At 42.0% G+C, this 27,359-nt stretch overlaps 2 protein-coding genes across 6 annotated transcripts in view; one reads left to right on the top strand and one right to left on the bottom strand.

Moving 5' to 3' along the window:
* Positions 1–27,359, bottom strand: part of LOC132677228 (integrin alpha-D-like) — a 165,255-nt gene that overhangs the window by 95,558 nt on the left and 42,338 nt on the right. The gene's annotated exons all lie outside the window — the stretch shown is intronic.
* LOC132676607 (integrin alpha-D-like) overlaps positions 1–27,359 on the top strand; it is a 70,979-nt gene that overhangs the window by 22,814 nt on the left and 20,806 nt on the right. For 2 of the 5 annotated variants that reach the window (XM_078440028.2, XM_078440033.2), the window contains exons 1-7: positions 17,656–17,858; positions 19,621–19,726; positions 22,333–22,436; positions 22,569–22,639; positions 22,765–22,879; positions 26,101–26,231; positions 26,894–27,039. In XM_078440028.2, the coding sequence (XP_078296154.1) occupies positions 17,825–17,858; positions 19,621–19,726; positions 22,333–22,436; positions 22,569–22,639; positions 22,765–22,879; positions 26,101–26,231; positions 26,894–27,039 (707 nt within the window). In that variant the 5' untranslated portion in view covers positions 17,656–17,824. Of the gene's footprint in view, positions 1–17,650; positions 17,859–19,620; positions 19,727–22,332; positions 22,437–22,568; positions 22,640–22,764; positions 22,880–26,100; positions 26,232–26,893; positions 27,040–27,359 lie in introns of those variants that run through there. The other 3 variants (XM_078440032.2, XM_078440031.2, XM_078440030.2) reach the window with 3 other exon arrangements.

A 27,359-nucleotide genomic window follows, 5' to 3' on the forward strand; every position in this document is an offset into this window, starting at 1 on the left:
AAATCAATGTACAGAAATCAGTTGCATTCTTATACACTAACAATGAAGCAACAGAAAGACAAATAAAGAAACTGATCCCATTCACAATTGCACCAAGAAGCATAAAATACCTAGGAATAAATCTAACCAAAGATGTAAAAGATCTGTATGCTGAAAACTATAGAAAGCTTATGCAGGTAATTGAAGAAGATATAAAGAAATGGAAAGACATTCCCTGCTCATGGATTGGAAGAATAAATATTGTCAAAGTGTCAATACTACCCAAAGCTATCTACACATTCAATGCAATCCCAATCAAAATTGCACCACCATTCTTCTCGAAACTAGAACAAGCAATCCTAAAATTCATATGGAACCACAAAAGGCCCCGAATAGACAAAGTAATTTTGAAGAAGACCAAAGCAGGAGGCATCACAATCCCAGACTTTAGCCTCTATTACAAAGCTGTAATCATCAAGACAGCATGGTATTGGCATAAAAACAGACACATAGACCAATGGAATAGAATAGAAACCCCAGAACTAGACCCACAAACGTATGGCCAACTCATCTTTGACAAGACAGGAAAGAACATCCAATGGAAAAAAGACAGTCTCTTTAACAAATGGTGCTGGGAGAACTGGATAGCAACATGCAGAAGGTTGAAACTAGACCACTTTCTCACGCCATTCACAAAAATAAATTCAAAATGGATAAAGGACCTGAATGTGAGACAGGAAACCATCAAAACCCTAGAGGAGAAAGCAGGAAAAGACCTCTCTGACCTCAGCCGTAGCAATCTCTTACTCTCACATCCCCAAAGGCAAGGGAATTAAAAGCAAAAATGAATTACTGGGACCTTATGAAGATAAAAAGCTCTGCACAGCAAAGGAAACAACCAACAAAACTAAAAGACAACCAACGGAATGGGAAAAGATATTTGCAAATGACACATCGGACAAAGGGCTAGTATCCAAAATCTATAAAGAGCTCACCAAACTCTACACCCGGAAAACAAATAACCCAGTGAAGAAATGGGCAGAAAACATGAATAGACACTTCTCTAAAGAAGACATCCGGATGGCCAACAGGCACATGAAAAGATGCTCAACGTCGCTCCTCATCAGGGAAATACAAATCAAAACCACACTCAGATATCACCTCACGCCAGTCAGAGTGGCCAAAATGAACAAATCAGGAGACTATAGATGCTGGAGAGGATGTGGAGAAATGGGAACCCTCTTGCACTGTTGGTGGGAATGCAAATTGGTGCAGCCGCTCTGGAAAGCAGTGTGGAGGTTCCTCAGAAAATTAAAAATAGACCTACCCTATGACCCAGCAATAGCATTGCTAGGAATTTACCCAAGGGATACAGGAGTACTGATGCATAGGGGCACTTGTACCCCAATGTTTATAGCAGCACTCTCAACAATAGCCAAATTATGGAAAGAGCTTAAATGTCCATCAACTGATGAATGGATAAAGAAATTGTGGTTTATATACACAATGGAGTACTACGTGGCAATGAGAAAGAATGAAATATGGCCTTTTGTAGCAACGTGGATGGAACTGGAAAGTGTGATGCTAAGTGAAATAAGCCATACAGAGAAAGACAGATACCATATGGTTTCACTCTTATGTGGATCCTGAGAAACTTAACAGAAACCCATGGGGGAGCGGAAGGAAAAAAAAAAAAAAGAGGTTAGAGTGGGAGAGAGCCAAAGCATAAGAGACTGTTAAAAACTGAGAACAAACTGAGGGTTGATGGGGGGTGGGAGGGAGGGGAGGGTGGGTGATGGGTATTGAGGTGGGCACCTGTTGGGTTGAGCACTGGGTGTTGTATGGAAACCAATTTGACAATAAACTTCATATATTGAAAAGAAAAATAAATAAAAAAATAAAAAACTCTTTGTTAAAGGTCTCACTGATGTCCTCCACTCTTTTCTCAAGGCCAGTGAGTACCTTTATAATCATTACTTTAAATTCTCTATCTGGAATATTACTTATATCTGTATTACCTAGGTCTCTTGCTGTTGTTTTGTCCTGTTCTTTCATTTGTGATATATTCTTTTGTCTCCTCATTTTACCTAACTCTTTGTGTCTGTTTCTCTGTGTTAGGAAAGTCAGCTATGTCTTCTGCTTTTGAAGGTAATGGCTTTATGAAGAATAAATCCTGTAGTGCCCTTTAGTGCAGTGCCCCCTGTTCCCCAGGGCTTTGTGCTTCAGTGAGTGTCTCCTATGTGTTGTGTGTGCTCTCCTATTGAGTCCTAGCCTTCTTTTTCCTTTAGTCCAATTGTCTGCAGAAGCTCCCTTTGCCTGTTGTGGGCAGTGTTTGGCCCTGGGCCTAATAGGGTACATTTTAACAAGGTGTGCAATGGCCTGCTTGTAAATTGAGAACTGCCGCCACTGCCACTGCTGGAACCAAGGTCCCACAAAATGTTCAAATTGGTTAATGAGGTGTTGGCAGGTTTTGTGCTGGTCTTCTGGGGGAGGGGTCCTGCATTGCCAGGACTAAGGCAAGCATGACTGGAAAGGGTGGATCTGTTGAAGCATGGGAGGTGGTGGGCTTGGAGCAAGTAAGCTAGGAAGTGATTGTCAGCACTAAGCTGGTTTCTGAAGGTGGCTGTGTGTTTATGCTGGGATGTGGAGAGGGAAATGGCACCTACCAGCTCCTTTGATCCTGGTAGGGTCTCTCCACAATCCCTGCCTCTCTGGGCCATGCTCTGAGATGAGTAAATAAGTCTCAAGTAAGTCCCAGGCAGCTTTCAAACTGCTGGTTCTATGCTGTATCTGCAGGAGCTGTCTGTCATACTGTCTCTTTAAGGGCAGGGACTCACTCAGCTTCCTAATTCACTCAGGGCTCTCTCAGAGCCAAGCTCATGGATTTTTAAAATCCCATGCTTTAAGTTCTGCTGGTTGTAAGAACTTACAACAGCCCCTCTCACTTTTAAAGCCAAATGTTAAGGGGATTCATCTTCTCCATATGGACTCTCCAATTTGATAGCCTATTTCTCACCCTTCTCTGTGACCTCATCTCCCTCTAACTGTGGGTGGCCAGGGTCCATTTTGCTCCCAAACTGTGTCTCCATTCTTCCTAACTTCTTCTATGTGGCCTCTTCTCCACCTTTAGTTGTGGAGTTTGTCCTGTCAATTTTTAGGTCATTTTTCCGGGTTATTTATATTGATTTAAGTGTTATCTAATTGTATTCAGGAGAGGAGGAAAGCTTAGGGTCCTCCTACTCCACCATCTTCCCAGCCTCTCTCCTCTTCCCTTGTGACTTGATGACTTTTTTAAGTGTAACACTTGGATCCTTTCTCTTTATTTATGGTTTTGTATCAATTATAGGTTTTTGGTTAGTGGTTACCATGAGGTTCATATATAACATCTTATGGATATGGCAGCTTAGTTTTAGTTTATGATGGCTTAAGTCATACACATTCTAAAATCACTACAATTTATTACTGCCTCCACATTTTATGTATATAATTTCATATTTTATTTCTTTTCATTTCACAGCCTTTAGAAATAATTTTATAGAGATAGTTGATTTTACTACTTTTGTCTTTTCACCTTCATATTAGCTTTATAAGTGATTGAACAACTACCTTTACTTTGTTGGCCTTTACCAGTGAAATTTTTTCTTGTAATTATTTTTTTTCTTCTAGTTATGGCCTTTCCCTTTCACTTTAAAGAAGATGGATAAAGAAGATTTTATATATATATTACATATATGTATATATAATATATATAAAGGAATATTACTCAGCCATACAAAAGAATGAAATCTTGCCATTTGCAATAACATGGACAGTGCTAGAATGTTATATGCTAAGCAAAATTAGTAAATCAGAGAAAGACAAATGCCATATGATTTTACTCATATGTGGAATTTAAGAAACAAACATATGAACATATGGGAAGGGGGAAAAGGGAAGAGAGGGAAACAAGTTACAAGAGAATCTTAAGGATAGAGAACAAAGTGAAGGTTGATGGAGGGTTGTGGGTGGGAGTTGGGCTAGATGGGTGATGGGTATTAAGGAGGGCACTTGTGATGCACACTGGATGTTGTAGGTAAGTAATAAATCATTGAATTCTACCCCTGAAACCAATACTGCACTGTATGTTAACTAACTAAAATTTAAATTAAAAAGAACTTGTTTTAATAAATACCTTACAATTGCTCTCATATGTGGAACTAAAGAAATGAAAATAAGGTAAAAAAAAGAGAAGCAAACCAAGAAACAGACTTTTAGCTATACAGAACAAACTGATGGTTACCGGAGGGGAGGTGGGTGAGGGGATGGGTTAAATAGGTGATGGACATTAAGGAGGGCACTTGTTGTGATGAGTACTGGGTATGTTATGTAAGTAATGAATCACTAAATTCTACACCAGAAACCAATATTACACTGTTTGTTAACCATCTGGAATTTAAATAAAAAATTTGGAGAAAAATAGAAGTCCCTGTAAGATTTCTTGTAAGGTTAGTTTAGTGATGATGCACTCCCTTAACTTTTGTCTGGGAAACTCTTTATTTCTTCTTTAATTCTAGATGTTAACCTTGCTGAATAGAATATTCTTTTTTTTTTAAGAGAGAGAGAGAGAGAGAGAGAGAGAGAGAGAGAGAGAGATAGCAAGCAGGGAAGGGGCAGAGAAAGAGGGCGACAGAATCCCACGCAGGTTCCATGCTGTCAGCCCTGCTGACATGGGGGGCTCTAACTCATGAAACTGCAAGATCATGACCTGAGCTGAAGCCACGAGTCAGATGCTTAACTGACTGAGCCACCCAGGCAGCCCTGGATAGAATATTCTTGACTGTAGGTTTTTTCCTTCTAGCACTTTGAGTATATTATGCAACTCCATTTTGGCCTGCACACTTTCTGCTGAAAAATCAACTTATAGACTTACAGAATTTCCCTTGCATGTAATTGTGTGGTTTTCTCTTGATGCTTTCAAGGTTATCTCTTCCAATTTTGCTATTCTAATTATGTGCCTTACAATTTTTTTATTTAAAATTTTTATTTTAATTCCAGTATAGTTAGCACACAGTGCTGTGTTAGTTTCATATGTACAACATAGTGTTTCAACACTTGCATACATCATCCTGTGCTCATCATAACAAGTGGACTCCTTAATCTGCATCATCTATTTCATCCACTCCCTACCATCTCTCCTCCAGTAACCATAAGTTTGTTCTCTATAATTAAGAGTATGTTTCTTGATTTCTCTCTTTCTCTCTCTCTCTTTTATTTTTTTCTCTTTTCTTGTTTGTGTTGTTTTTTAAATTCCATATATGAGTGAAATCATATGATATTTGTCTTTCTCTGGCTATTTCACTTAGCGTTATACTCTCTAGCCCCATCCATATCATTTGCGTGTTAGCACACAAATGGCTGAATAATATTCCATTGTGTGTGTGCATGTGTGTATGCATCCATCAATGGACACTTGGGCTCTGTCTTGAGGTGGCCCTCCTGGTATTCATTTTGTTTGGAGCTGTCTGTGTTTCCTGGACCTGGATGTCTGTTTCCTACCCCATGTTAGAGAAGTTTTTAGCTATTAGGTTTTTTAGGTATTTAGCTATTTGGGTATTTAGCTATTTTAGTTTTTAGGATGACCTTTTAAATTTCTTCTGTTACTTCCACATGTAGCAGTAAGAGTTTCTGTCCCTTCTCAAATCATAGCCAATACCTTAATTTCATTATTTTATGAGTAGCTTCGCATGCTACTTTCCATTGAGATGTTTTGAGGGATGACATCAGATAGACGGTATCTTACTGTCTCAGTTGTTGCTACCCAGTCAAACGAAGGTCATTGTAAGTTAGTATTATTTTCTCAAAAGGCCCTAGATGTTGATTAAATTTAGCATCAGTGGTAATCGGTCTGGGTTGCACACCCTCTGTTCCTGTGAGAGTCAGAATATGCTCTCATTTGCCCCATAAATCTAATAGGTTCTGGGTCTCTGTGTCTAAATCAGTTTATTGGAATTCCTATTTTTTTGTCATTTCTTATCTAGTATAAGATTTCTCCTCCGTGACTCTGACTGGTTCCATATTATCATTCGTTGTGGTTTTGTCTATTTTCATGGGTTTAACTTTTAGTAAGTTAAAGTTACCAGGGCTGAAAAGGTTAAAATAATTATTGTCCTCAGGCTGTGGATTGGTACTTTTAGGAACAAAAGGATCTGGACTTCTTTTTACTCTGGGGTCACTTTTTGTACTACTTTTATATCACTCCCCCCCCCCCATTGGTATCTATGTTATTTAATGTTCCTAAGAAGAGCATTGGGATGTCTTCCTTCTTTGGTCTTTTAAATATAAGATATAACTCACTGGGTTGGGAAATGAGGCCAACATCTGGAGTTTCTTTCCACATTAAATCTTAAATAAGACTCTGGGGGTCCTCAGAAGTTAATATATAATCCAATCTACCCCTAAACCACCCCCTTGAGTAATTTGTGTATGGTTAATAGGTGAGAGATATTTGGTATTGCCCTTTTGTCTTTCACAACAGTGTTCAAAGTTTAATTTTACCTTTTAAAAATGTTTATTTATTTTTGAGAGAGAGAGAGAGAGACAGAGAGAGAGAGAGACAGAGAGAAGTGGACAGAAGATCCAAAGCAGGCTCTGTGCTGACAGCAGAGAGCCTGATGTGGGGCTTGAACTCATGAACCATGAGATCATGACCTGAGCTGAAGTTTTATGCTTAACCGACTGAGCCCTGCAGGTACCCTCTAAGTTTTATTTTAAAGGTGTTTAATAAAGCATGCCAAAATGTTCATAATGGTAAATCAGTATTACAATAATTATTGTGGCCAATGTTAGCACCCAAACTATAATAGCTCTATAAATTTTGTCTATTCACAGGCTGTTTATAATTTCCATAGAATGCCATAGATGGTAAATAGCATATTTAATTTAAACTTTGCCAGTTCAATAATGGGCTTTATCAGGTTTTGGTCAATTATGAATTGATCAAAAGTTGTCAATCTGTATTTCAAATTTGCAATGGGTATGATATAACCCACAGCACTGACGGCTTCAAATATTATTACTTCAGGTTAAGTACTAATTATGCCAATTATTTTGCTTGGTGGATAATTAACCCTCAGAAACTAAGTTCATCTTTGCCGGCAATTTATTTAACTGTGGGAATTTCACAAGCCAATAACATGCAGGATAATGTCTCTTAATAAGTCATTAAAGAAATAACATACTGCAGGGGTGCCTTGGTGGCCCAGTCTATTAAACACCCAACTCCTGATTTTAGCTCAGGTCATAATCTTAGTTTGTGGGATTGAGCCCCACACTGGGCTCTGTGCTGACAACACAGAGCCTGCTTGGGATTCTCTCTCTCTCTTTCTCTCATTCCCTTCCCTGCTCATTCTCTCTCTCTCTCTCTCTCTCTCTCTCTCTCTCTCTCTCTCAAAATAAATAAATAAACATTAAAAAAAAAGACATAACATACTCCATTTTTTTATTTTATTTTTTTTTTCCACTGGAGAATTCTAATGTTTATTTTTTTTTTATTTTATTTTTTAATATATGAAATTTACTGTCAAATTGGTTTCCATACAACACCCAGTGCTCATCCCAAAAGGTGCCCTCCTCAATACCCATCACCCACCCTGCCCTCCCTCCCACCCCCCATCAACTCTCAGTTTGTTCTCAGTTTTTAACAGTCTCTAATGCTTTGGCTCTCTCCCACTCTAACCTCTTTTTTTTTTTTTTCCTTCCCCTCCCCCATGGGTTTCTGTTATGTTTCTCAGGATCCACATAAGAGTGAAACCATATGGTATCTGTCTTTCTCTGTATGGCTTATTTCACTTAGCATCACACTCTCCAGTTCCATCCATGTTGCTACAAAAGGCCATATTTCATTTTTTCTCATTGCCACGTAGTATTCCATTGTGTATATAAACCACAATTTCTTTATCCATTCATCAGTTGATGGACATTTAGGCTCTTTCCATAATTTGGCTATTGTTGAGAGTGCCGCTATAAACATTGGGGTACAGGTGCCCCTATGCATCAGTACTCCTGTATCCCTTGGATAAATTCCTAGCAGTGCTATTGCTGGGTCATAGGGTAGGTCTATTTTTAATTTTCTGAGGAACCTCCACACTGCTTTCCAGAGCGGCTGCACCAATTTGCATTCCCACCAACAGTGCAAGAGGGTTCCTGTTTCTCCACATCCTCTCCAGCATCTATAGTCTCCTGATTTCTTCATTTTGGCCACTCTGATTGGCGTGAGGTGGTATCTGAGTGTGGTTTTGATTTGTATTTCCCTGATAAGGAGCGACGTTGAACATCTTTTCATGTGCCTGTTGGCCATCCGGATGTCTTCTTTAGAGAAGTGTCTATTCATGTTTTCTGCCCATTTCTTCACTGGGTTATTTGTTTTTCGGGTGTGGAGTTTGATGAGCTCTTTATAGATTTTGGATACTAGCCCTTTGTCCGATGTGTCATTTGCAAATATCTTTTCCCATTCCGTTGGTTGCCTTTTAGTTTTGTTGGTTGTTTCCTTTGCTGTGCAGAAGCTTTTTATCTTCATAAGGTCCCAGTAATTCACTTTTGCTTTTAATTCCCTTGCCTTTGGGGATGTGCCGAGTAAGAGATTGCTACGGCTGAGGTCAGAGAGGTCTTTTCCTGCTTTCTCCTCTAAGGTTTTGATGGTTTCCAGTCTCACATTCAGGTCCTTTATCCATTTTGAGTTTATTTTTGTGAATGGTGTGAGAAAGTGGTCTAGTTTCAACCTTCTGCATGTTGCTGTCCAGTTCTCCCAGCACCATTTGTTAAACAGACTGTCTTTTTTCCATTGGATGTTCTTTCCTGTCTTGTCAAAGATGAGTTGGCCATACGTTTGTGGGTCTAGTTCTGGGGTTTCTATTCTATTCCATTGGTCTATGTGTCTGTTTTTATGCCAATACCATGCTGTCTTGATGATGACAGCTTTGTAGTAGAGGCTAAAGTCTGGGATTGTGATGCCTCCTGCTTTGGTCTTCTTCTTCAAAATTACTTTGGCTATTCGGGGCCTTTTGTGGTTCCATATGAATTTTAGGATTGCTTGTTCTAGTTTCGAGAAGAATGCTGGTGCAATTTTGATAGGGATTGCATTGAATGTGTAGATAGCTTTGGGTAGTATTGACATTTTGACAATATTTATTCTTCCAATCCATGAGCAGGGAATGTCTTTCCATTTCTTTATATCTTCTTCAATTACCTGCATAAGCTTTCTATAGTTTTCAGCATACAGATCTTTTACATCTTTGGTTAGATTTATTTGTAGGTATTTTATGCTTCTTGGTGCAATTGTGAATGGGATCAGTTTCTTCATTTGTCTTTCTGTTGCTTCATTGTTAGTGTATAAGAATGCAACTGATTTCTGCACATTGATTTTGTATCCTGCAACGTTGCTGAATTCATGTATCAGTTCTAGCAGACTTTTGGTGGAGTCTATCGGATTTTCCATGTATAATATCATGTCATCTGCAAAAAGCGAAAGCTTGACTTCATCTTTGCCAATTTTGATGCCTTTGATTTCCTTTTGTTGTCTGATTGCTGATGCTAGAACTTCCAGCACTATATTAAACAGCAGCGGTGACAGTGGGCATCCCTGTCGTGTTCCTGATCTCAGGGAAAAAGCTCTCAGTTTTTCCCCGTTGAGGATGATGTTAGCTGTGGGCTTTTCATAAATGGCCTTTATGATCTTTAAGTATGTTCCTTCTATCCCGACTTTCTCAAGGGTTTTTATTAAGAAAGGGTGCTGGATTTTGTCAAAGGCCTTTTCTGCATCGATTGACAGGATCATATGGTTCTTATCTTTTTTTTTGTTAATGTGATGTATCACGTTGATCGATTTGCGAATGTTGAACCAGCCCTGCATCCCAGGAATGAATCCCACTTGATCATGGTGAATAATTCTTTTTATATGCTGTTGAATTCGATTTGCTAGTATCTTATTAAGAATTTTTGCATCCATATTCATCAGGGATATTGGCCTGTAGTTCTCTTTTTTTACTGGGTCTCTGTCTGGTTTAGGAATCAAAGTAATACTGGCTTCATAGAATGAGTCTGGAAGTTTTCCTTCCCTTTCTATTTCTTGGAATAGCTTGAGAAGGATAGGTATTATCTCTGCTTTAAATGTCTGGTAGAACTCCCCTGGGAAGCCATCTGGTCCTGGACTCTTATTTGTTGGGAGATTTTTGATAACCGATTCAATTTCTTCGCTGGTTATGGGTCTGTTCAAGCTTTCTATTTCCTCCTGATTGAGTTTTGGAAGAGTGTGGGTGTTTAGAAATTTGTCCATTTCTTCCAAGTTGTCCAATTTGCTGGCATATAATTTTTCATAGTATTCCCTGATAATTGTTTGTATCTCTGAGGGATTGGTTGTAATAATTCCATTTTCATTCATGATTTTATCTATTTGGGTCATCTCCCTTTTCTTTTTGAGAAGCCTGGCTAGAGGTTTGTCAATTTTGTTTATTTTTTCAAAAAACCAACTCTTGGTTTCGTTGATCTGCTCTACAGTTTTTTTAGATTCTATATTGTTTATTTCTGCTCTGATCTTTATGATTTCTCTTCTTCTGCTGGGTTTAGGCTGCCTTTGCTGTTCTGCTTCTATTTCCTTTAGGTGTGCTGTTAGATTTTGTATTTGGGATTTTTCTTGTTTCTTGAGATAGGCCTGGATTGCAATGTATTTTCCTCTCAGGACTGCCTTCGCTGCATCCCAGAGCGTTTGGATTGTTGTATTTTCATTTTCGTTTGTTTCCATTTATGTTTTAATTTCTTCTCTAATTGCCTGGTTGACCCACTCATTCGTTAGTAGGGTGTTCTTTAACCTCCATGCTTTTGGAGGTTTTCCAGACTTTTTCCTGTGGTTGATTTCAAGCTTCATAGCATTGTGGTCTGAAAGTATGCATGGTATAATTTCAATTCTTGTAAACTTATGAAGGGCTGTTTTGTGACCCAGTATATGATCTATCTTGGAGAATGTTCCATGTGCACTCGAGAAGAAAGTATATTGTGTTGCTTTGGGATGCAGAGTTCTAAATATATCTGTCAAGTCCATCTGATCCAATGTATCATTCAGGGCCCTTGTTTCTTTATTGACTGTGTGTCTAGATGATCTATCCATTTCTGTAAGTGGGGTGTTAAAGTCCCCTGCAATGACCACATTCTTATCAATGAGGTTGCTTATGTTTATGAGTAATTGTTTTATATATCTGGGGGCTCGGGTATTTGGCGCATAGACATTTATAATAGTTAGCTCTTCCTGGTGGATAGACCCTGTGATTATTATATAATGCCCTTCTTCATCTCTTGTTACAGCCTTTCATTTAAAGTCTAGTTTGTCTGATATAAGTATGGCTACTCCAGCTTTCTTTTGACTTCCAGTGGCATGATAAATAGTTCTCCATCCCCTCACTCTCAATCTAAAGGTGTCCTCAGATCTAAAATGAGTCTCTTGTAGACAGCAAATAGATGGGTCTTGTTTTTTTATCCATTCTGATACCCTATGTCTTTTAGTTGGCGCATGTAATCCATTTACATTCAGTGTTATTATAGAAAGATATGGGTTTAGAGTCACTGTGATGTCTGTATGTTTTATGCTTGTAGTGATGTCTCTGGTACTTTGTCTCACAGGATCCCCCTTAGGATCTCTTGTAGGGCTGGTTTCGTGGTGACAAATTCCTTCAGTTTTTGTTTGTTTGGGAAGACCTTTATCTCTCCTTCTATTCTAAATGACAGACTTGCTGGATAAAGGATTCTCGGCTGCATATTTTTTCTGTTTAGCACACTGTAGATATCGTGCCAAGCCTTTCTGGCCTGCCAAGTTTCAAAGGAGAGATCAGTCACGAGTCTTATAGGTCTCCCTTTATATGTGAGGGCACGTTTATCCCTTGCTGCTTTCAGAATTTTCTCTTTATCCTTGTATTTTGCCAGTTTCACTATGATATGTCGTGCAGAAGATCGATTCAAGTTTCGTCTGAAGGGAGTTCTCTGTGCCTCTTGGATTTCAATGCCTTTTTCCTTCCCCAGTTCAGGGAAGTTCTCAGCTATAATTTGTTCAAGTACCCCTTCAGCACCCTTCCCTCTCTCTTCCTCCTCTGAGATACCAATTATGCGTATATTATTTTTTTTTTTAGTGTATCACTTAGTTCTCTAATTTTCCCCTCATACTCCTGGATTTTTTTATCTCTCTTTCTTTCAGCTTCCTCTTTCTCCATAACTTTATCTTCTAGTTCACCTATTCTCTCCTCTGCCTCTTCAAGCCGAGCCATCGTGGATTCCATTTTGTTTTGCAATTCGTTTAAAGCGTTTTTCAACTCCTCGTGACTGTTCCTTAGTCCCTCGATCTTTGTGGCAAGAGATTCTCTGCTGTCCTGTATACTGTTTTCAAGCCCAGCGATTAATTTTATGACTATTATTCTAAATTCACTTTCTGTTATATTATTTAAATCCTTTTTGATCAGTTCATTAGCTGTTGTTATTTCCTGGAGATTCTTCTGAGGGGAATTCTTCCGTTTGGTCATTTTGGAGAGTCCCTGGCGTGGTGAGGACCTGCAGGGCACTTCCCCTGTGCTGTGGTGTATAACTGGAGTTAGTGGGCGGGGCCGCAGTCCGACCCGATGTCTGCCCCCAGCCCACTGCTGGGGCCACAGTCAGACTGGTGTGTGCCTTCTCTTCCCCTCTCCTAGGGGCGGGATTCACTGTGGGGTGGCGTGTCCCGTCTGGGCTACTTGCACACTGCCAGGCTTGTGTTGCTGGGGATCTGGCGTATTAGCTGGGGTGGGTAGGCAAGGTGCACGGGGGCTGGAGGGGCAGGCTTAGCTCGCTTCTCCTTAGGTGATCCACTTCAGGAGGAGCCCTGTGGCAGCAGGAGGGAGTCAGATCCGCTGCCGGAGGTTTGGCTCCGCAGAAGCACAGAGTTGGGTGTTTGCGCGGAGCGAGCAAGTTCCCTGGCAGGAACTGGTTCCCTTTGGGAATTTTGGCTGGGGGATGGGCGGGGGAGATGGCGCTGGCGCCTTTGTTCCCCGCCAAGCTGAGCTCTGCCGTCCGGGGGCTCAGCAGCTCTCCCTCCCTTTGTCCTCCAGCCTTCCCGCTTTCCGCGCAGAGCTGTTAACTTATGACCTCCCAGACGCTAAGTCGCGCTTGCTGTGGGAACACAGTCTGTCCGGCCCCTCCGCTTTTGCCAGCCAGACTCGGGGGCTCTGCTTGGCCGGCGAGCCGCCCCTCCGCCCCGGCTCCCTCCCGCCAATCCGTGGAGCGCGCACCGCCTCGCCGCCCTTCCTACACTCTTCCGTGGGCCTCTAGTCTGCGCTTGACTCCGGAGACTCCCTTCTGCTAATCCTCTGGCGGTTTTCTAACATACTCCAAAACAATGATGGATTTGTCACACTATTGTTCCAGGTGAGGGGAGATGAAAGGAATAGAATCCAAGTTTAGTTGTGGTGTTGTTTATAGAGTTGATAATCAGCAGAGACAGTTTAGCCAACCAAGAACTGATGTCCAGCTGCCAGTGCGAAAGTAAAATTCCCTGGTTACTACAGCATGTTGATAGGAAAAGATGCCAAGGTGTAGGTGGGCAAGATGATCTCCTTCACAGAGTTGCTGCATGGCTTTCACCATTGCTAGTTTTACCATGGCAGGAGTTAATTTCCCCAAGGTCTTCAGAAGGCTATTCAGATCAGTAAATTGTAGCCTTGCTCAGACTAAATACTCATGGATATCCCTCACAAAATCTTGGTATTTGTAGTCTAAATGTCCCCTTTTGAGAGTTGCTTCTTCATATATATTTTTAAATATAATTTGTTGTCAAATTGGCTTCCACACAACACCCAGTGCTCATCCCAACAAGTGCCCTCCTCAATGACCATCACCCACTTTCCTTTCTCCCCCACCCCATCAACCCTTAGTTTGTTCTCTGTATTTAAGAGTCTCTTATGGTTTGCCTCCCTCTCTCTGTTACTCTTTTTTCTCCTTCCCTTCCCCCCATGGTCTACTGTTAAGTTTCTCAAGATCCACATGTGAGTGAAAACATATGGTATCTGTCTTTCTCTGACTGATTTATTTCACTTAGCATAACACCCTCCAGTTCCATCCACATGGTTGCAAATGGCATGATTTCATTCTTTCTCATTGACAAGTAGTATTCCATTGTATATATAAATCACATCTTCTTTACTTATTCATCAGTTGATGGACATTTAGGTGCTTGTTGAAAGCACTGCTATAAACATTGGGGTACATGTGCCCCTATGCATCAGCACTCCTGTATCCCTTGGGTAAATTCCTAGCAGTGCTATTGCTGGGTCATAGGATAATTCTATTTTTAATTTTTTGAGTAACTTCCACACTGTTTTCCAGAGTGGCTGCACCAGTTTGCATTCTCACCAACAATGCAAAAGTGTTCCCATACCACCTCACACCGGTCAGAATGGCTAAAATGAACAACCCAGGAAGCTTCTTCACATATTTTGACTGGTAATCCTTCTTCAGCAGGGCCCTTCAGCAGCTTAGCTACTAAGTTCATATCAGTGAGAAGAGATGAGATACTGATATACTGACACAACTCCTTTATTTTTATATTAAAATGACTTTACTTCTTTTTTAATTTAAATTTTAGTTAGCCAGCATATAATGCAATATTGGTTTCAGGAGTAGAATTCAGTGATTTATCACTTACATTCAATACCCAGTGCTCATCACAACAAGTGCCCTCTGTAATACCAATCACCCTTCTAGCCCATCTCTCACTCACCTCCCACTGTCAACCCTCAGTTTGTTCTCTGTTGTTAAGAATCTCTCATGGTTTTTTTTCTCCTCTCTCCACTTTCTTCCCCCTTTCCATATGTTCATCTGTTTTGTTTCTTAAATTCCACATATAAGTGAAGTCATATTGTATTTTCTTTCTCTGACTTATTTTGCTTAGCATAATACATTCCAGTTCTATCCATGTCATTGCAGATGGCAAGATTTCATTCTTTTTGATGGGTGAGTAATATTCCGTTGTATGTATATGTATAGATATATATCTTCTTTATCCATTCATCAGGTAATGGACATTTGGGCTCTCTCCATAGTTTGGCTATTTTTGAAAATGCTGCTATAAACATTGAGGTGCACGTACCCCTTTGAATGTGTATTTTTTTATCCTTTAGGTAAATATCTTATAGTGTGATTGCCGGGTTCTATTTTTAGGTTTTTTTTTTTAAGTTTACTTATTTATTTTGAGAGAGAGAGAGAGGAGACAGAGAGAGAGAGAGAGAGAGTGAGAGAGAGAGAGAGAGAGAACAAGCTGGGGAAAGGCAGAGAGAAGGAGAGATGGAATCCCAAGTAGGCTCTGCCATTAGCACAGAGCCTGATGCGGGACTTGAACCCACACACTGTGAGATCATGACCTGAACCGAGATCAAGAGTCACATGTGTAACCAGCTGCGCCACTCAGGGGCCCCTCTATTTTTAGTTTTTTGAGTAACCTCCATAGTGTTTTCCAGAGTGGCTGAACCAGTTCGCATTCCCAACAACAGTGCAAAGAGGTTTCCCCTTTCTCCCAACACCTGTTGTTTCTTGTGTTTAATTTCAGCCATTCAGACAGGTGTGAGGTGTTATCTCATTATGGTTTTGATTTATATTTCCCTGATGATACATGATGTTGAGCATCTTTTCATGTGTCCATTTACCATCTAGATGTCTTCTTTGGAAAAGTGTCCATTCATGTCTTCTGCCCATTTCTTAACTGGGTTGTTTTTTGGGTTTTGAGTTTGATAAGTTCTTTATAGATTTTGGGTGCTAACCCTTAATTAGATATGTCATTTGCCAATATCTTCTCCCATTCTCTAGGCTGCCTTTTAGTTTGGTTGAATGTTACCCTGCTGTGCAGAAGCTTTTTATCTTGAAGTATCAATAGTTCATGTTTGCTTTTGTTTCCCTTGCCTTTGATGATGAAAACAACTTCACTTCTAAAAGCAATTTTATTTTGTCTTGGTTATAAACAAGGGGATTTGAAATCATATTAAACCAATATACAACACATGTGCTTCTGACCCATTTCTGATACATTGGAGGTCCCAATGACCCCTTTCTTGGGTTTGATTAATTTCCTAGAGTAGCTCACAGAACTCGGCAAAACATTTTACTTACCAAATTACAGATTTATTATAAAAGGATATAACTCACATACAGCGAGATGGAAGAGATGCCTAGGGCAAGGAATAGGGAAAGGGCATGAAGCCTTCATGTCCTCTCCAATCATGGCCTTCTCCCCAAATCTCCATGTTTTTGCCTACCTGGAAGCTTCCAGAATTCCGTGCTTTTGGATTTTTATGAAGGCTTCATTACATAGGTGTGATTAATTAAATCATTCATTGACCATTGATGATTGAACCCAATCTCCAGCCCCTCTCTCCTCCCAGGAAATTGGGGAGGTGGGACTGAAACTTCCAAACCTCTAATCCCATGATTGTCTCTACTGGCAGCCAGTCACATTTTTAAAATAAATATCTATTCATTTTTGAGAGAGAGAGACTGAGTGGGGTAGGGGCAGAGATAGAGGGGTACAGAGGATCTGAAGCGGGCTCTGCGTTGACAGCAGTGAGCCCAATATGGGGTTTGAACTCATGAACCATGAGATCATGACGGAGCTGATGTCAGACATTCAACTAACTGAGCCACTCAGGCACTGTGACCAGTTCCCATTTTTAGTTGCTTCCCCAAGGTCCCCTTGTAGCATGAGACAATTATATTGTTCTTATCACTTGGGAATTCCAAGAATTTTAGGAGCTCTGTGCCAGAGAAGACAAAGACCAAATATATGTTTATTATAAATTATCATATCAAAAGCTTTAAAAGTTTTACAAAGAGTTGGTGGTTCTGCTAAGTGTGAAACCCCTATTAAGTGCCCTGAAGATACTAGAGTTGAGGAACATCACCTACAGCAACTGTTGAAGGAGTCAGAGCCTTGGAAAACTCATTACCAGGCCTAGGAGAAAGATACTTTTGTGACACTGTGTGGTTTTCATAAGTATTTGAATATCTTTTTCCAATATGCCCTTATTATTGTTGTTGTTGTTTTTTAATGAGTGGAAATTAACAGAAAAACTTTTGCTGAGACAAGTGATAATAAAATTGAGCAAAATTGGAAATCTTTACAGTTGCTGAAATCAGTGAAATATTAGTTACCCTCAAGCTTTGCTTGGGAAAGGAAGTCCCAAATTAAAGATTATGTATGAAATGTTAATTCATTTGAGATTGTGTCTAAAAGATGAGGTGTGCTATAGATGGAGGACACGAAGAGATCTTTACATTTTGTGTTAAGAAAGACCACCAAAAATTATTTTGTGGTTCCAAACACAGAGAGAAGTTCACAGGTTCACAGGTTCACAGAACTGATGAGAGAGTGCCGTTTGCTACAGAGGCTTAGCACAAGAGTTGAGCTAGTTGCTCAACTGTCCTTGACATTCTTTGCAGGAAGTAGGTAAATCAGCCTCAAAGCCAGCAATCATACATCATCTTTGGCCCCATTCCCTGCATCAGTGCCCTTCCCACCATCTACTTTATTTTTTTCTGTATATTAAATATCAACTCAAGTAAATTGACCTAAAATCTCTAGGCCAGATCTCTAAAGGTGGTGGTGGTGGGAGAGTATGGGCGATTTTCCCCAAGAGTGTCTTTGGCCTCCTGTCCCTGCCTCTGTTCTATGATTAACCAAAGACTTCCTCACTATGCCCCTCCTTCTGTCACTTGAAGGCCTGAGTCATTATTTTAATTCTCCCCGAGGACACTGAGTATCCTTCAGTGCTCTGCTGCTCAGCTCTTCACGCCTCCTTCGATACGCTGCTCAATGATGGCTTTTGGAATTATGCTCCTCTTAGGTGGTAAGTGGGGCCTCAGAGCTGGAAGAGGTCTGGGCGGGGGCGTCTCTGTCTGATAGGGCATTCTGGGGCTGGTGGTCAGCTCATATAGCTCTGTGGAGGAGGTGAGGCAAGGGAGTGCCTTAGTGTCTAGAGTCTGGTGTGGAAAGAGGAATGGCCTGGAATCAGGGGAGGGTCATAACCTGAGCAAAGATGAGACAAGATGGACTCATAGGCTAACTTTGGGTGGAGAATAAACTACTTCTCCACATTCCCCAAGGCTTCCCCCCACCTTCTGTCAGGCCCCTGGTGTGTGTGTATGTGTGTGTGTGTGTGTGTGTGTGTGTGTGTTGTATGGTTGACAGGAGTCAGCCTCAGAGCCCCAGGGGGGAAGGCCATAGAAGTCACTAGGGAAGGGAAACTTTGGATATCTCATCCTTGGTCCTTGGTTTTGATTTCAGGTAGGTTGTTCCACGACTGCCAAGAGAATAGTCCAGAAATTGAACCTGTAACAGGATCACATTTCTGTGTCATTTGAAATGATTTGTGTGTCAGTCAAAAATCAGATTCCACACAAAAATCCAGACTTTCAGCTTCTCTTGAGACATGGGAAGGTCTGGAGCTCTGAATTCTAGACCCTGGTAATGCTTACCTCCTTTAAAAGGGCCACATTCTCTAAGTGCCCATAATTCCCTGGTACTCACACCACCCACTTCACTCACTGATGTCACCCTCTTGGCCTCTGAGACATTTCAGTCTGAGACTTTTGGCATCATCCTACTTGTCTGGTCATAGGTTCTTTTTTCAAACTCAGAAATAGAATCATCCTTTGAGGAGATTTGGGATGTGAAGCTCCCTTGCATGTGGCCATGGTAGGGTTATGGCACCTTCAACATCTGACCTTTTCCCAGAACCCCAAGATTCAGTTGTTTGGACCTTTCCTGTCACATCCTGGCCTAATGGTTTATATTCTTAGAGCTTCCCTACTTTGGGGTTGGAGTTGACTCCTCAATCCAGAGACAGCTGGGAATTCTAGTAGAAATGGAGAAGAAACCTGCTGTCTAGGAGTGAGAGTTGTGGGAAAAGCCCTTGAAATGTAGGGGACCTTCCACTGAGGTTTTTGAGCTTAGTCACCAGAGAGGAGAATGTGAAGGATCAGGAGAGTGGGTTGGAATCCTGGCTCTACCAGGGACTTCCTGTGCAGTTCTGGGTCAGCCAACAAATAGTAAGTAATTAGTCACCTGTTAAGGGCCAGGCACTGCCTCAGGCACCAACACAAGATGGTTGCAGTCCTTGTTGTCTTAGAGCCTAGCACCAAGGAAGGGGGGCATGGGAAACACATAATAATAAATAATTAATCAAAAAATTCTAAGTCTGTTTCCCCATCTGGACCTTAGGGTGGGCCATGATGTAATTATTAATGGTGTCCCTTTCATTCTCAGAAGGTCTCAGTTTAGGAAATGAATTGTATTATCATAAGGGGCATTCTTGAGCTAACATACCATGAGGTGACAGGCTCAATTTCAGGTTGTACATGTCCTTTGAAATATCCTTGAGGGGGCATTTCTCTGGATTGTTGCCCTTTGTATTGTGGTTTGATTATTGTTGAGGAAGGGAGAGACAGGAGCCACACAGATGGCAAATCAGGAAACAAAAGAACACCCTTCTCCTGGGAAGATGAGCTGGACTGGGGTGGGCATCAAGATCCCAAAAGTCAGGTATCCAGAGGAGATGAGGCTTCTCTGACTGTTCCTCCCACCCTCACTTCCCTCTCCATATTCCTCAGTCATTGCTTCTTATTATGGGTTCAACTTGGATGTGGAGGAGCCCATGGTCTTTCAAGAGGATGGAGTTAGCTTTGGACAGAGTGTGGCCCAGTTTGGCAGATCGAGGTAAGCCCTGCCCACTCTCCCCACCCTCACCCCTTCAGCCTTCATGCAAATGGATGAACATGGATTAGGAGGTATCTGGAGGAAGGGCAGCATGGGCAAAGTCTGACACCACTGACACCACTACTACCAACTATTCACGGTCCCAGGAAGGGTCACAAACTCTGGACAAGACACTCCTTCAGGAGGGAGATCTTGAATCTCCTCCAGACAGGTCTCGCCTCATGGCATGTGACCAGTGTAAGTGACCAGTACAGTTACCCTTGCACTTGTAATAATGTTTTGCAGTCTTCTTCTTGAAATTATTAAGAATTGATCTTAGCATTTGTGTGTGGTCATTAAGATTGATGGGGAAGTGGAGATGTGCTGGAGGCTTGGAGCTTTGGCTCACATGCAGTCTAGCCTTCTGTGGAGTGGTTCTTAGCTTCCTGCTTCCCCACACCTATCCAGTGACCCCTGCTGCCCTCAGCCCCTGGTATGAGTTAGGCAAGGTCAAGGTTGGCTGTGCACAGTTTTCCCAGTCTGTGGGGTTTGCACTGGCCCTGGGAAAATCCCTGTGCCTTGGGGAAATCAACACTAAATAGCAAACAGGTAAAGACAGGACAGGTAAAGAGGAGGATCATGGGGAGGAAAAAAAAAGGGAAAAAAACTTTTTTTCTCCCAGAATAAAAGGCCCACATTTTTATCTCACACTGGGACTGTCAATTATGTACCTCACCCTGCTTCCAGAAACTCACATTCTCAGGTCCCAGCAGCAGGGACCCAAGTTGTTAAAGTCCCAATGTGATGCAAGTGTAACGGAAATCTGGAGGCATAAGAAGGAAGAGATCAAACCCAGGAGGGAATTCTAGGAAGGCTTCACAGAGGAGGTCAAGTTGGCAATGAGCCTGAGAATACAAGAAGATTTCATTGGCCAAGAAGTAGCATATTGAGGAAACTGAGTTCTAAGAGCACATCCGTCCCCCTTCCTCACCCAGCTGTCAGGCTGGGGCATGGAAGAAAATGCCAGATGTCAGAGTTATGGGGTTTTTTTTTGGTTTGTTTGTTTGTTTTGAAATATACAAGGCAAAAACTGAAGTGCCCAATCTTGGAAGGTCCAACTCAATAAATTTTTCATATGTGTATACCCAGGTAGCTGCCGCCTGGATCCAGGTACAGAAAACATCCTCAGGTCCCCTCCCCTGGATTCCCTTAGGCCTTTTCTGATCACTCAAAATCCAACAAATTCAAAGATAGCCACTGTCCCACTTCCATCACCATCAGTTACACACACACACACACACACACACACACACACATCTATAAACTATTGATTGACTGCTGTTCACCAGTATTTACAAAAAAGTAAATATATAGATTGGATGACATGCTGATTGCTACAAAGTTATTGTTTTTCCTGTTGTCTGTTGAAACACAACCCAAACACTGAAAAGACTAAGCCTATGAATCAGGAATAGATAGGGTAAAGAAAAACATGTAGATGAAAAGTTTGCTCATCCATTTATGCCAGCAGGTCCCAAACTGCTACATCTCTAACCATCTATTTAGATTTTCATCAGCAAGTGTTAGACCCACAAGGATTTCAGTTTTCCATAAAGGAATAGCTTTCTAGAAGGAAGATTTAAATGCTAACCTAATGTGGTTTGCCTGGCTAATTAGTTAAAAACACACAAATATTTGTCTAGTTTTCTCATCTGAGTGGAGAGATTGTTGGCAGAGATAACATTTTTTTTAAATTAAAAAATTCTCTCCTCTCAAAAGGTTTTGTAAATAAATTTTTGCACTTATATGACTGTAGATATTGATATGGAGTCTGATGCTTTTGCTTTAAGTTGTCCAACTCAAATTGCTTATGTTATATTTAAATTATCCAATTAATTACAGAATAATATTTTTGTTTTGGTACCTTATGGCTTAAAATTTTTCCATGTAGGGGTGCCTGGCTGACTCAGTCAGCTAAGCATCCGAGTTTGGCTAAGGAGATGATCTCACAGTTTGTGGCTTAGAGCGACACATTCAGCTTTGTGCTGACAGCACGGAACATGCTTGGGATTCTGTCTCCCCTCCCCTCTGCCCCTCCCCACCTCATTCATGCTCTCTCTCTTTCAAAAATAAATAACCTTTAATTTTTTTTCCAGGGCACCTGTTGGATTGAGCACTGGGTGTTGTATGGAAACCAATTTGACAATAAATTATATTTAATATAAAAAATTCTTTTTTTCCATGTAACTTGAGGTGATCTATTTCTTGGGTGGCTCAGAATGATGGTACCCCAGAAACAAAATGCACTTACTCATGGCTGGAAAATGTTTTTCTTTTGAATATATTTATTTTTGGTTAATGTTAAAAAACAGCACTCAAACCATTTGTATATATAAATACAAATTTATTTATGTATCCTCACACATACCCAAACAAAAAGTCCAGCATAGTCCTTCAGCACATGTGGGTTAAACTGAAGCTCTCCTTTTTGAGTAGCCTCATGAGTGGCAAATGCCAAGAGCTTCCCTCTCAAACTCTCACTTCCTTGTCACATGGTGATACTTCCTCACCTGAAGAGCCCTTGGCCTTACCCCTCATACAACTATATGTCATGCTTGTGCCTCCAGACTCGTGGTGGGAGCCCCCCTGGAGGTGGTGGCGGTCAACCGGACAGGACGGTTGTATGACTGTGCAGCTGCCACTGGCCTATGTCAACCTATATCACTGCACAGTGAGTGACTCCACCTGGGAATTGGGGCCCTCAATCCTCCTGTACCAGAATGTCTCTCCTTGGCCTCTAGTCCTGATTCTCCCCCCAAATGAGGGTGTGCCCATGAGTATGATCATGTGTATCTGCCCTCAGCACCACCAGAGGCCGTGAACATGTCCCTGGGCCTGTCCCTGGCAGCCTCCAACAATCGCTCCTGGCTGCTGGTGAGTTTCTCTGGGTCATAGAAGGGTCACAAGGGCGGGATCAGGGGCCAGAGGAGGCTTGGGCTGGGGGAGAAGAAAATGGAGAATTCTGGGGCCCCTTTGCTCACACAGGTCTCTGCCTCTAGGCCTGCGGCCCAACCATGCACAGAGCCTGTGGGGAGAATATGTATGCAGAAGGATTTTGCTTCCTGTTGGGCTCCCACCTGCAGACCATTCGGACAGTGCCTGCTGCCCTGCCAAGTAGGTCCCTTTAGAGACAGCATTTCTGTTTTATACACATACTGGCACAGAGGAGTGGGCAGAGCCTAAGACTATGGTCTTGGCTTCCTGTGCTCATGGCCCCTTCCCAGAGGCCTCAGTGAGCCCAAGAAGGTCTGGGAACATGGTCTGGCCTCGTAAGAAGGGCAGCTTACAACAGGTTCTCTAAGCTGGTCAAGGGGAAAAGGAGGCATGAGGACCTCACAGTTGCCAACAGGTGCAGAGATGCTTCTTGGGCTTTCAGAGAAAAGGCCTTGGATGGTCAAAAATGTGGTGAGGATGATAGATCCAGGGATCCAAGTACGAGACCATTCCTGATCACTCACTGATGAGTTTCTAAAGGGAGCAAACGTTAGGACCATGGAAAATGTGATGCACAATTTTGTTGCTGATGTCTTCCACAGAGAGTGGTGCCAGGGACACTGAACATCATCTCTCTGAGAGTCATTCTGAATAAGTCTGTCTTCTGTGTCCTTGGGAAAGTGACCTAATTCCCTGGTTTTCATTTCCTCTTTGGTCAACTGGGTCTTAATAATCGAGGTGGTTATGAGGATTAAAACATTATATATATATATATATATATATATATATATATATATATATATATATGCTTAGACCTCTGCTTGGCACATAATATGTGACTACTGTTATGACTGATATTCTAGCTAGCTAGAACCATGTGCTTAGACTAGGAGGAAGATACAGGTAAACTGTCTTCTCTGGGCACTCTAGGTGCTGACTGAGAGCAATGCTTTGGACTAGAGAAGCCATGATACCAGGCATGGTGGGATTTTAGGCAAAGGTGAAATAGCAGCAGAAACACCTCTCAATCAAACTGTGAGAGCAGAGTCTACAGACGGGACAGAGAGAGTGGAGGAGGGGTGTCCAGGACTCTTGGGGGTGCCATGAACTACCTTGGATGTCTGTGCAGTCAAAATAGAGGATGTGGCATTTCAGCACTAGGACATATCTCCTTTATTCTAGATGTCTCCATGGCTCATGAGATGGGATGCTTGTTGAAAATGGAACTTAGGCACATAAGCCTGGTGTAAGCAAGGCAAGTCTGAGTAGAGGATGAAGGGACTGCATGCCAGACAGTGCTGGATGTGTGATGTGCATTTTTATTGCATCCTCATAGTTTCTGGTTGGTAGGCAGGATGATCCCTGTCTCACAAGCAAGAAAACTGAGTCTTAGAGAACTGAGTTCCCACTGTTGGGAAGTAACAAAGCTCAGAGATGAAACCAACCTTTCCTGATGTTAACCTGTCTTTTCTCAGGCAGTGCTCAGCTATAGCCTGGTGCCTGCTGTTGGGAGCCCAGTGGATATAATAAAAGGAACAAAGAACAGAAGTGGTATTGTGAGGGAACTTGCCACTGGGCTGGCCTGAGAGAGGATATGGTGGGTGGTTTTGTGGTCCAGCTAACAAGTACACACAAGTGAAAGATGTGGGGACAGGGAACTTCAGCTACCAAGCTGTTGGGAGATAACAGGTGAGGAGGGGAGCACCTTAGGGCTTCTTGGCCAGCCATGTGGAGGGCTGAATTTTCTGGTCAAGGAAGCAGAGAGGAAAGTGATCTTCCATTTCTTTTCAGCATGGGTGAAGCACCAGCTGGTTGAATAGGCGAGATGGGGGAGGTGTGGGGAGTGAGGAGAAAGTATTTTTGTTTCAGTGGCAGGAGGCCAGCTGCCACAGTTCAGCATCATGCCTCATTGCTGTCTGTGGTGGCCTGATCTCTTACCACACTGAGAGCAACACAGGATGTGGGGTACTGGTGGAGGCACCAACTGTGTCCTTTACACAAGCCACACACTTTATGTGAGTTTGGGGTTGGTCTGAAATGTCTTATTTGTTCATGGGTATAAGGTGTGTCTTTACCCTGTGTGGACTCCATGAAGGCAGGGATGGTATCTTTTCTAAAACTATGGACTTAGACCAGATTTCCTGAGAAGTGAACTCTGTGTCTCATTTGGGAATATTCTCAGCAGCAATACTTCTGAGAGCATGAAGGAAGCAGGACTCATTAGAGAAAGAGGGTGGACTGTGATGGATCAGAACAGAGGCTTCAGCCAACTCAGAGAAGCTTGGAACATGACTGCATGCAGGTTGCCCCCAGGAGCAGGAGGTGTAACTGTGGGCAACTCCTGATGCTTAGTTATCAGTTGGGAGCCATCAACAGCCAACTACCTGCAGCTGATGATAAGCACCTCCGTCCTGATAGGGGGTGTGTCTTGGTGGCACAACTTAGCATCCATGCAGGTGTGTTTTTGGGCCTGAAACAATACCTGGCACATGGTGATGATGGTGATAGGAGCTAACCTTTATGGGGGGCCAGGCCCAATCTTAAGCATTTTATACACATATTACTTTTTATCCTAGTCCATGTGTTAGGCACTATTATTATCTCCATTTTACAGATGGGGAAAACTGAAGCCCAGTGAAGTTACATAACTTGCTTGAGTTGACCACTAGTAGATGCAAGAGCTGGGATTTGAGCCCAGGCATGCTCAGAATACAAACTCTGAATCACTTTCCTAAATTGCTTTCCCCTGTGCTCTACAACATTCCTAGAGTGTGTATTCAATAAATATTTGTTGACTAAGCAAATGAGGAGCCCACCTTGTCTCTGTCCTTTCCTTCCTCCTCCATGTTCTAGGCTTTGTGGAAGGTGGGAAGCAATAGGGACCCTGATAAGGGGGAAGGGGCTTGGGCAACAGATTTTTCTTTTGTGGTTAGAATGCTTTTTTAAATAAAGTTTTAATTTTAATTACAGTATAGTTAGCACACAGTGTTATATTAGTTTCAGATGTACAATATAGTGATTCAACAATTCCATATATGACCTGGTGCTCATCATGACAAGTGTGCTCCTTAATCCCCATCACCTATTTCACCCATCCACCACTCACCTCCCTCCTGGTAACCAAGAGTTTGTTCTCTATAGTTAAAAGTCTGTTTCTTGTTTGTATCTCTCTTTGTGTTTCTCTCTCTCTCTCTCTCTCTCTCTCTCTTTGTTTGGTTGGTTTCTTAAATTTTGGGCAGTGGATTTGGGCCTCCTCTGTGGAGGGTGCTGGAAACTTGGTGGGAATTGATTCCTAATCCAGGAATGACACTGTAAGTCTGTGGAGCAGAAAGGGTTTCTGGGTCCTGGGAGATGGCTGGGCCCCACACTAGCATCTCTGATTCCTTCCTCCTTCTCTACAGAGTGTCCAAGTCAAGAGATGGACATTGTCTTCCTGATTGATGGCTCTGGAAGTATTGACCAAAGGGACTTTAAGCAGATGAAGGACTTTGTCATAGCTGTGATGGGACAGTTTGAGGGCACCAACACACTGGTGAAGATTGGGTCCCTGAGACCTGGGGAGTGTTGGGGGGGGGGGGTGGCCGCCTTTGGGAAAGGCCAACCTAGGAGGAGGCCTGGCATTGCTGGGGGTGGGCTCAGTGGACCTATGCCATGATAAGGCTAAGATCTCAGTGCAGGGCTGATTTGTGCCCTTACCTGAGGAAATTCCCCTGTGGCATTTAATATGTCTTTATATGGCCCAGGAAATATAAGTTTTTTTTACTGTTAAAAAGCATTGAAAGGATTGCAAAAATAGTTTTGCTATGAAATTAGACTGAAGATAACTTGGCCAAATACTTCATGATTTTTTTGTTGTGTTTTCCATGCAACTCATTATTTCTCTTATTTTATTTCTCACTAATTAGTGTATATGTGTGTATGAATTCTTGAGAAGTAAGGAAATATAGCCTACAAGTTGATTTCATATGTTATGAAAGTTTAAAAAAATCTTATTTTAACAAATATTGCAGTATTTCCAAAGTATGAAAGAAGCATTATTTGGTTTTGATTTCCTAGTTTTCTTTTTGGGCCAATTTCCTCCTGGGTTTTAGCCTCAAAAAACACATGGAAATTGTAAATCCAAAATTATTCTAAAATAAAAGTTAATTTAAAAATAACTCCTGAAACCCAGGGCCTTCCTCTTGGTCTTTGCAGTTCTCACTCATGCAGTACTCCAACCATCTGGAGATCCACTTCACCTTCACTAAATTCCAGAGAAGCTCAAGCCCTCAGAGCCTCGTGGATCCCATCAGACAACTGAAAGGCCTGACTTTTACAGCCACAGGCATCCTGAAAGTAGTGTAAGTTCTCCCTTCTGCCTCATTTGGACACACTGCCACACCACTTCCTCATGCTGGTCGGCACAGTTCTAGGAAGTTCTGGAGAAAGGGGCTCTAAAGGGGAGTGGAGAGGCTGTCCTCCCTGGAGTGTTCCCCCCGATATAGTGTGGGATTCTTCTGCAGTGTGTGTCCTCTCTGCCGGCCTTGGATTCGCTAGATTCTGACTCCACCTGGGGCAGCAGAGACATAAGCTTTGGTTCAGACAATCAGAGTTCTCATTCTGGCTCCCTGCTGATAATCTGGGCAACACTGGAAGTTACTGAATCTAAGTCTCAGTAAAC

Source organism: Panthera onca, chromosome E3 (assembly GCF_046562875.1).
Source record: "Panthera onca isolate mPanOnc1 chromosome E3, mPanOnc1 haplotype 2, whole genome shotgun sequence".
In the NCBI taxonomy this organism is placed as follows: domain Eukaryota; kingdom Metazoa; phylum Chordata; class Mammalia; order Carnivora; family Felidae; genus Panthera; species Panthera onca.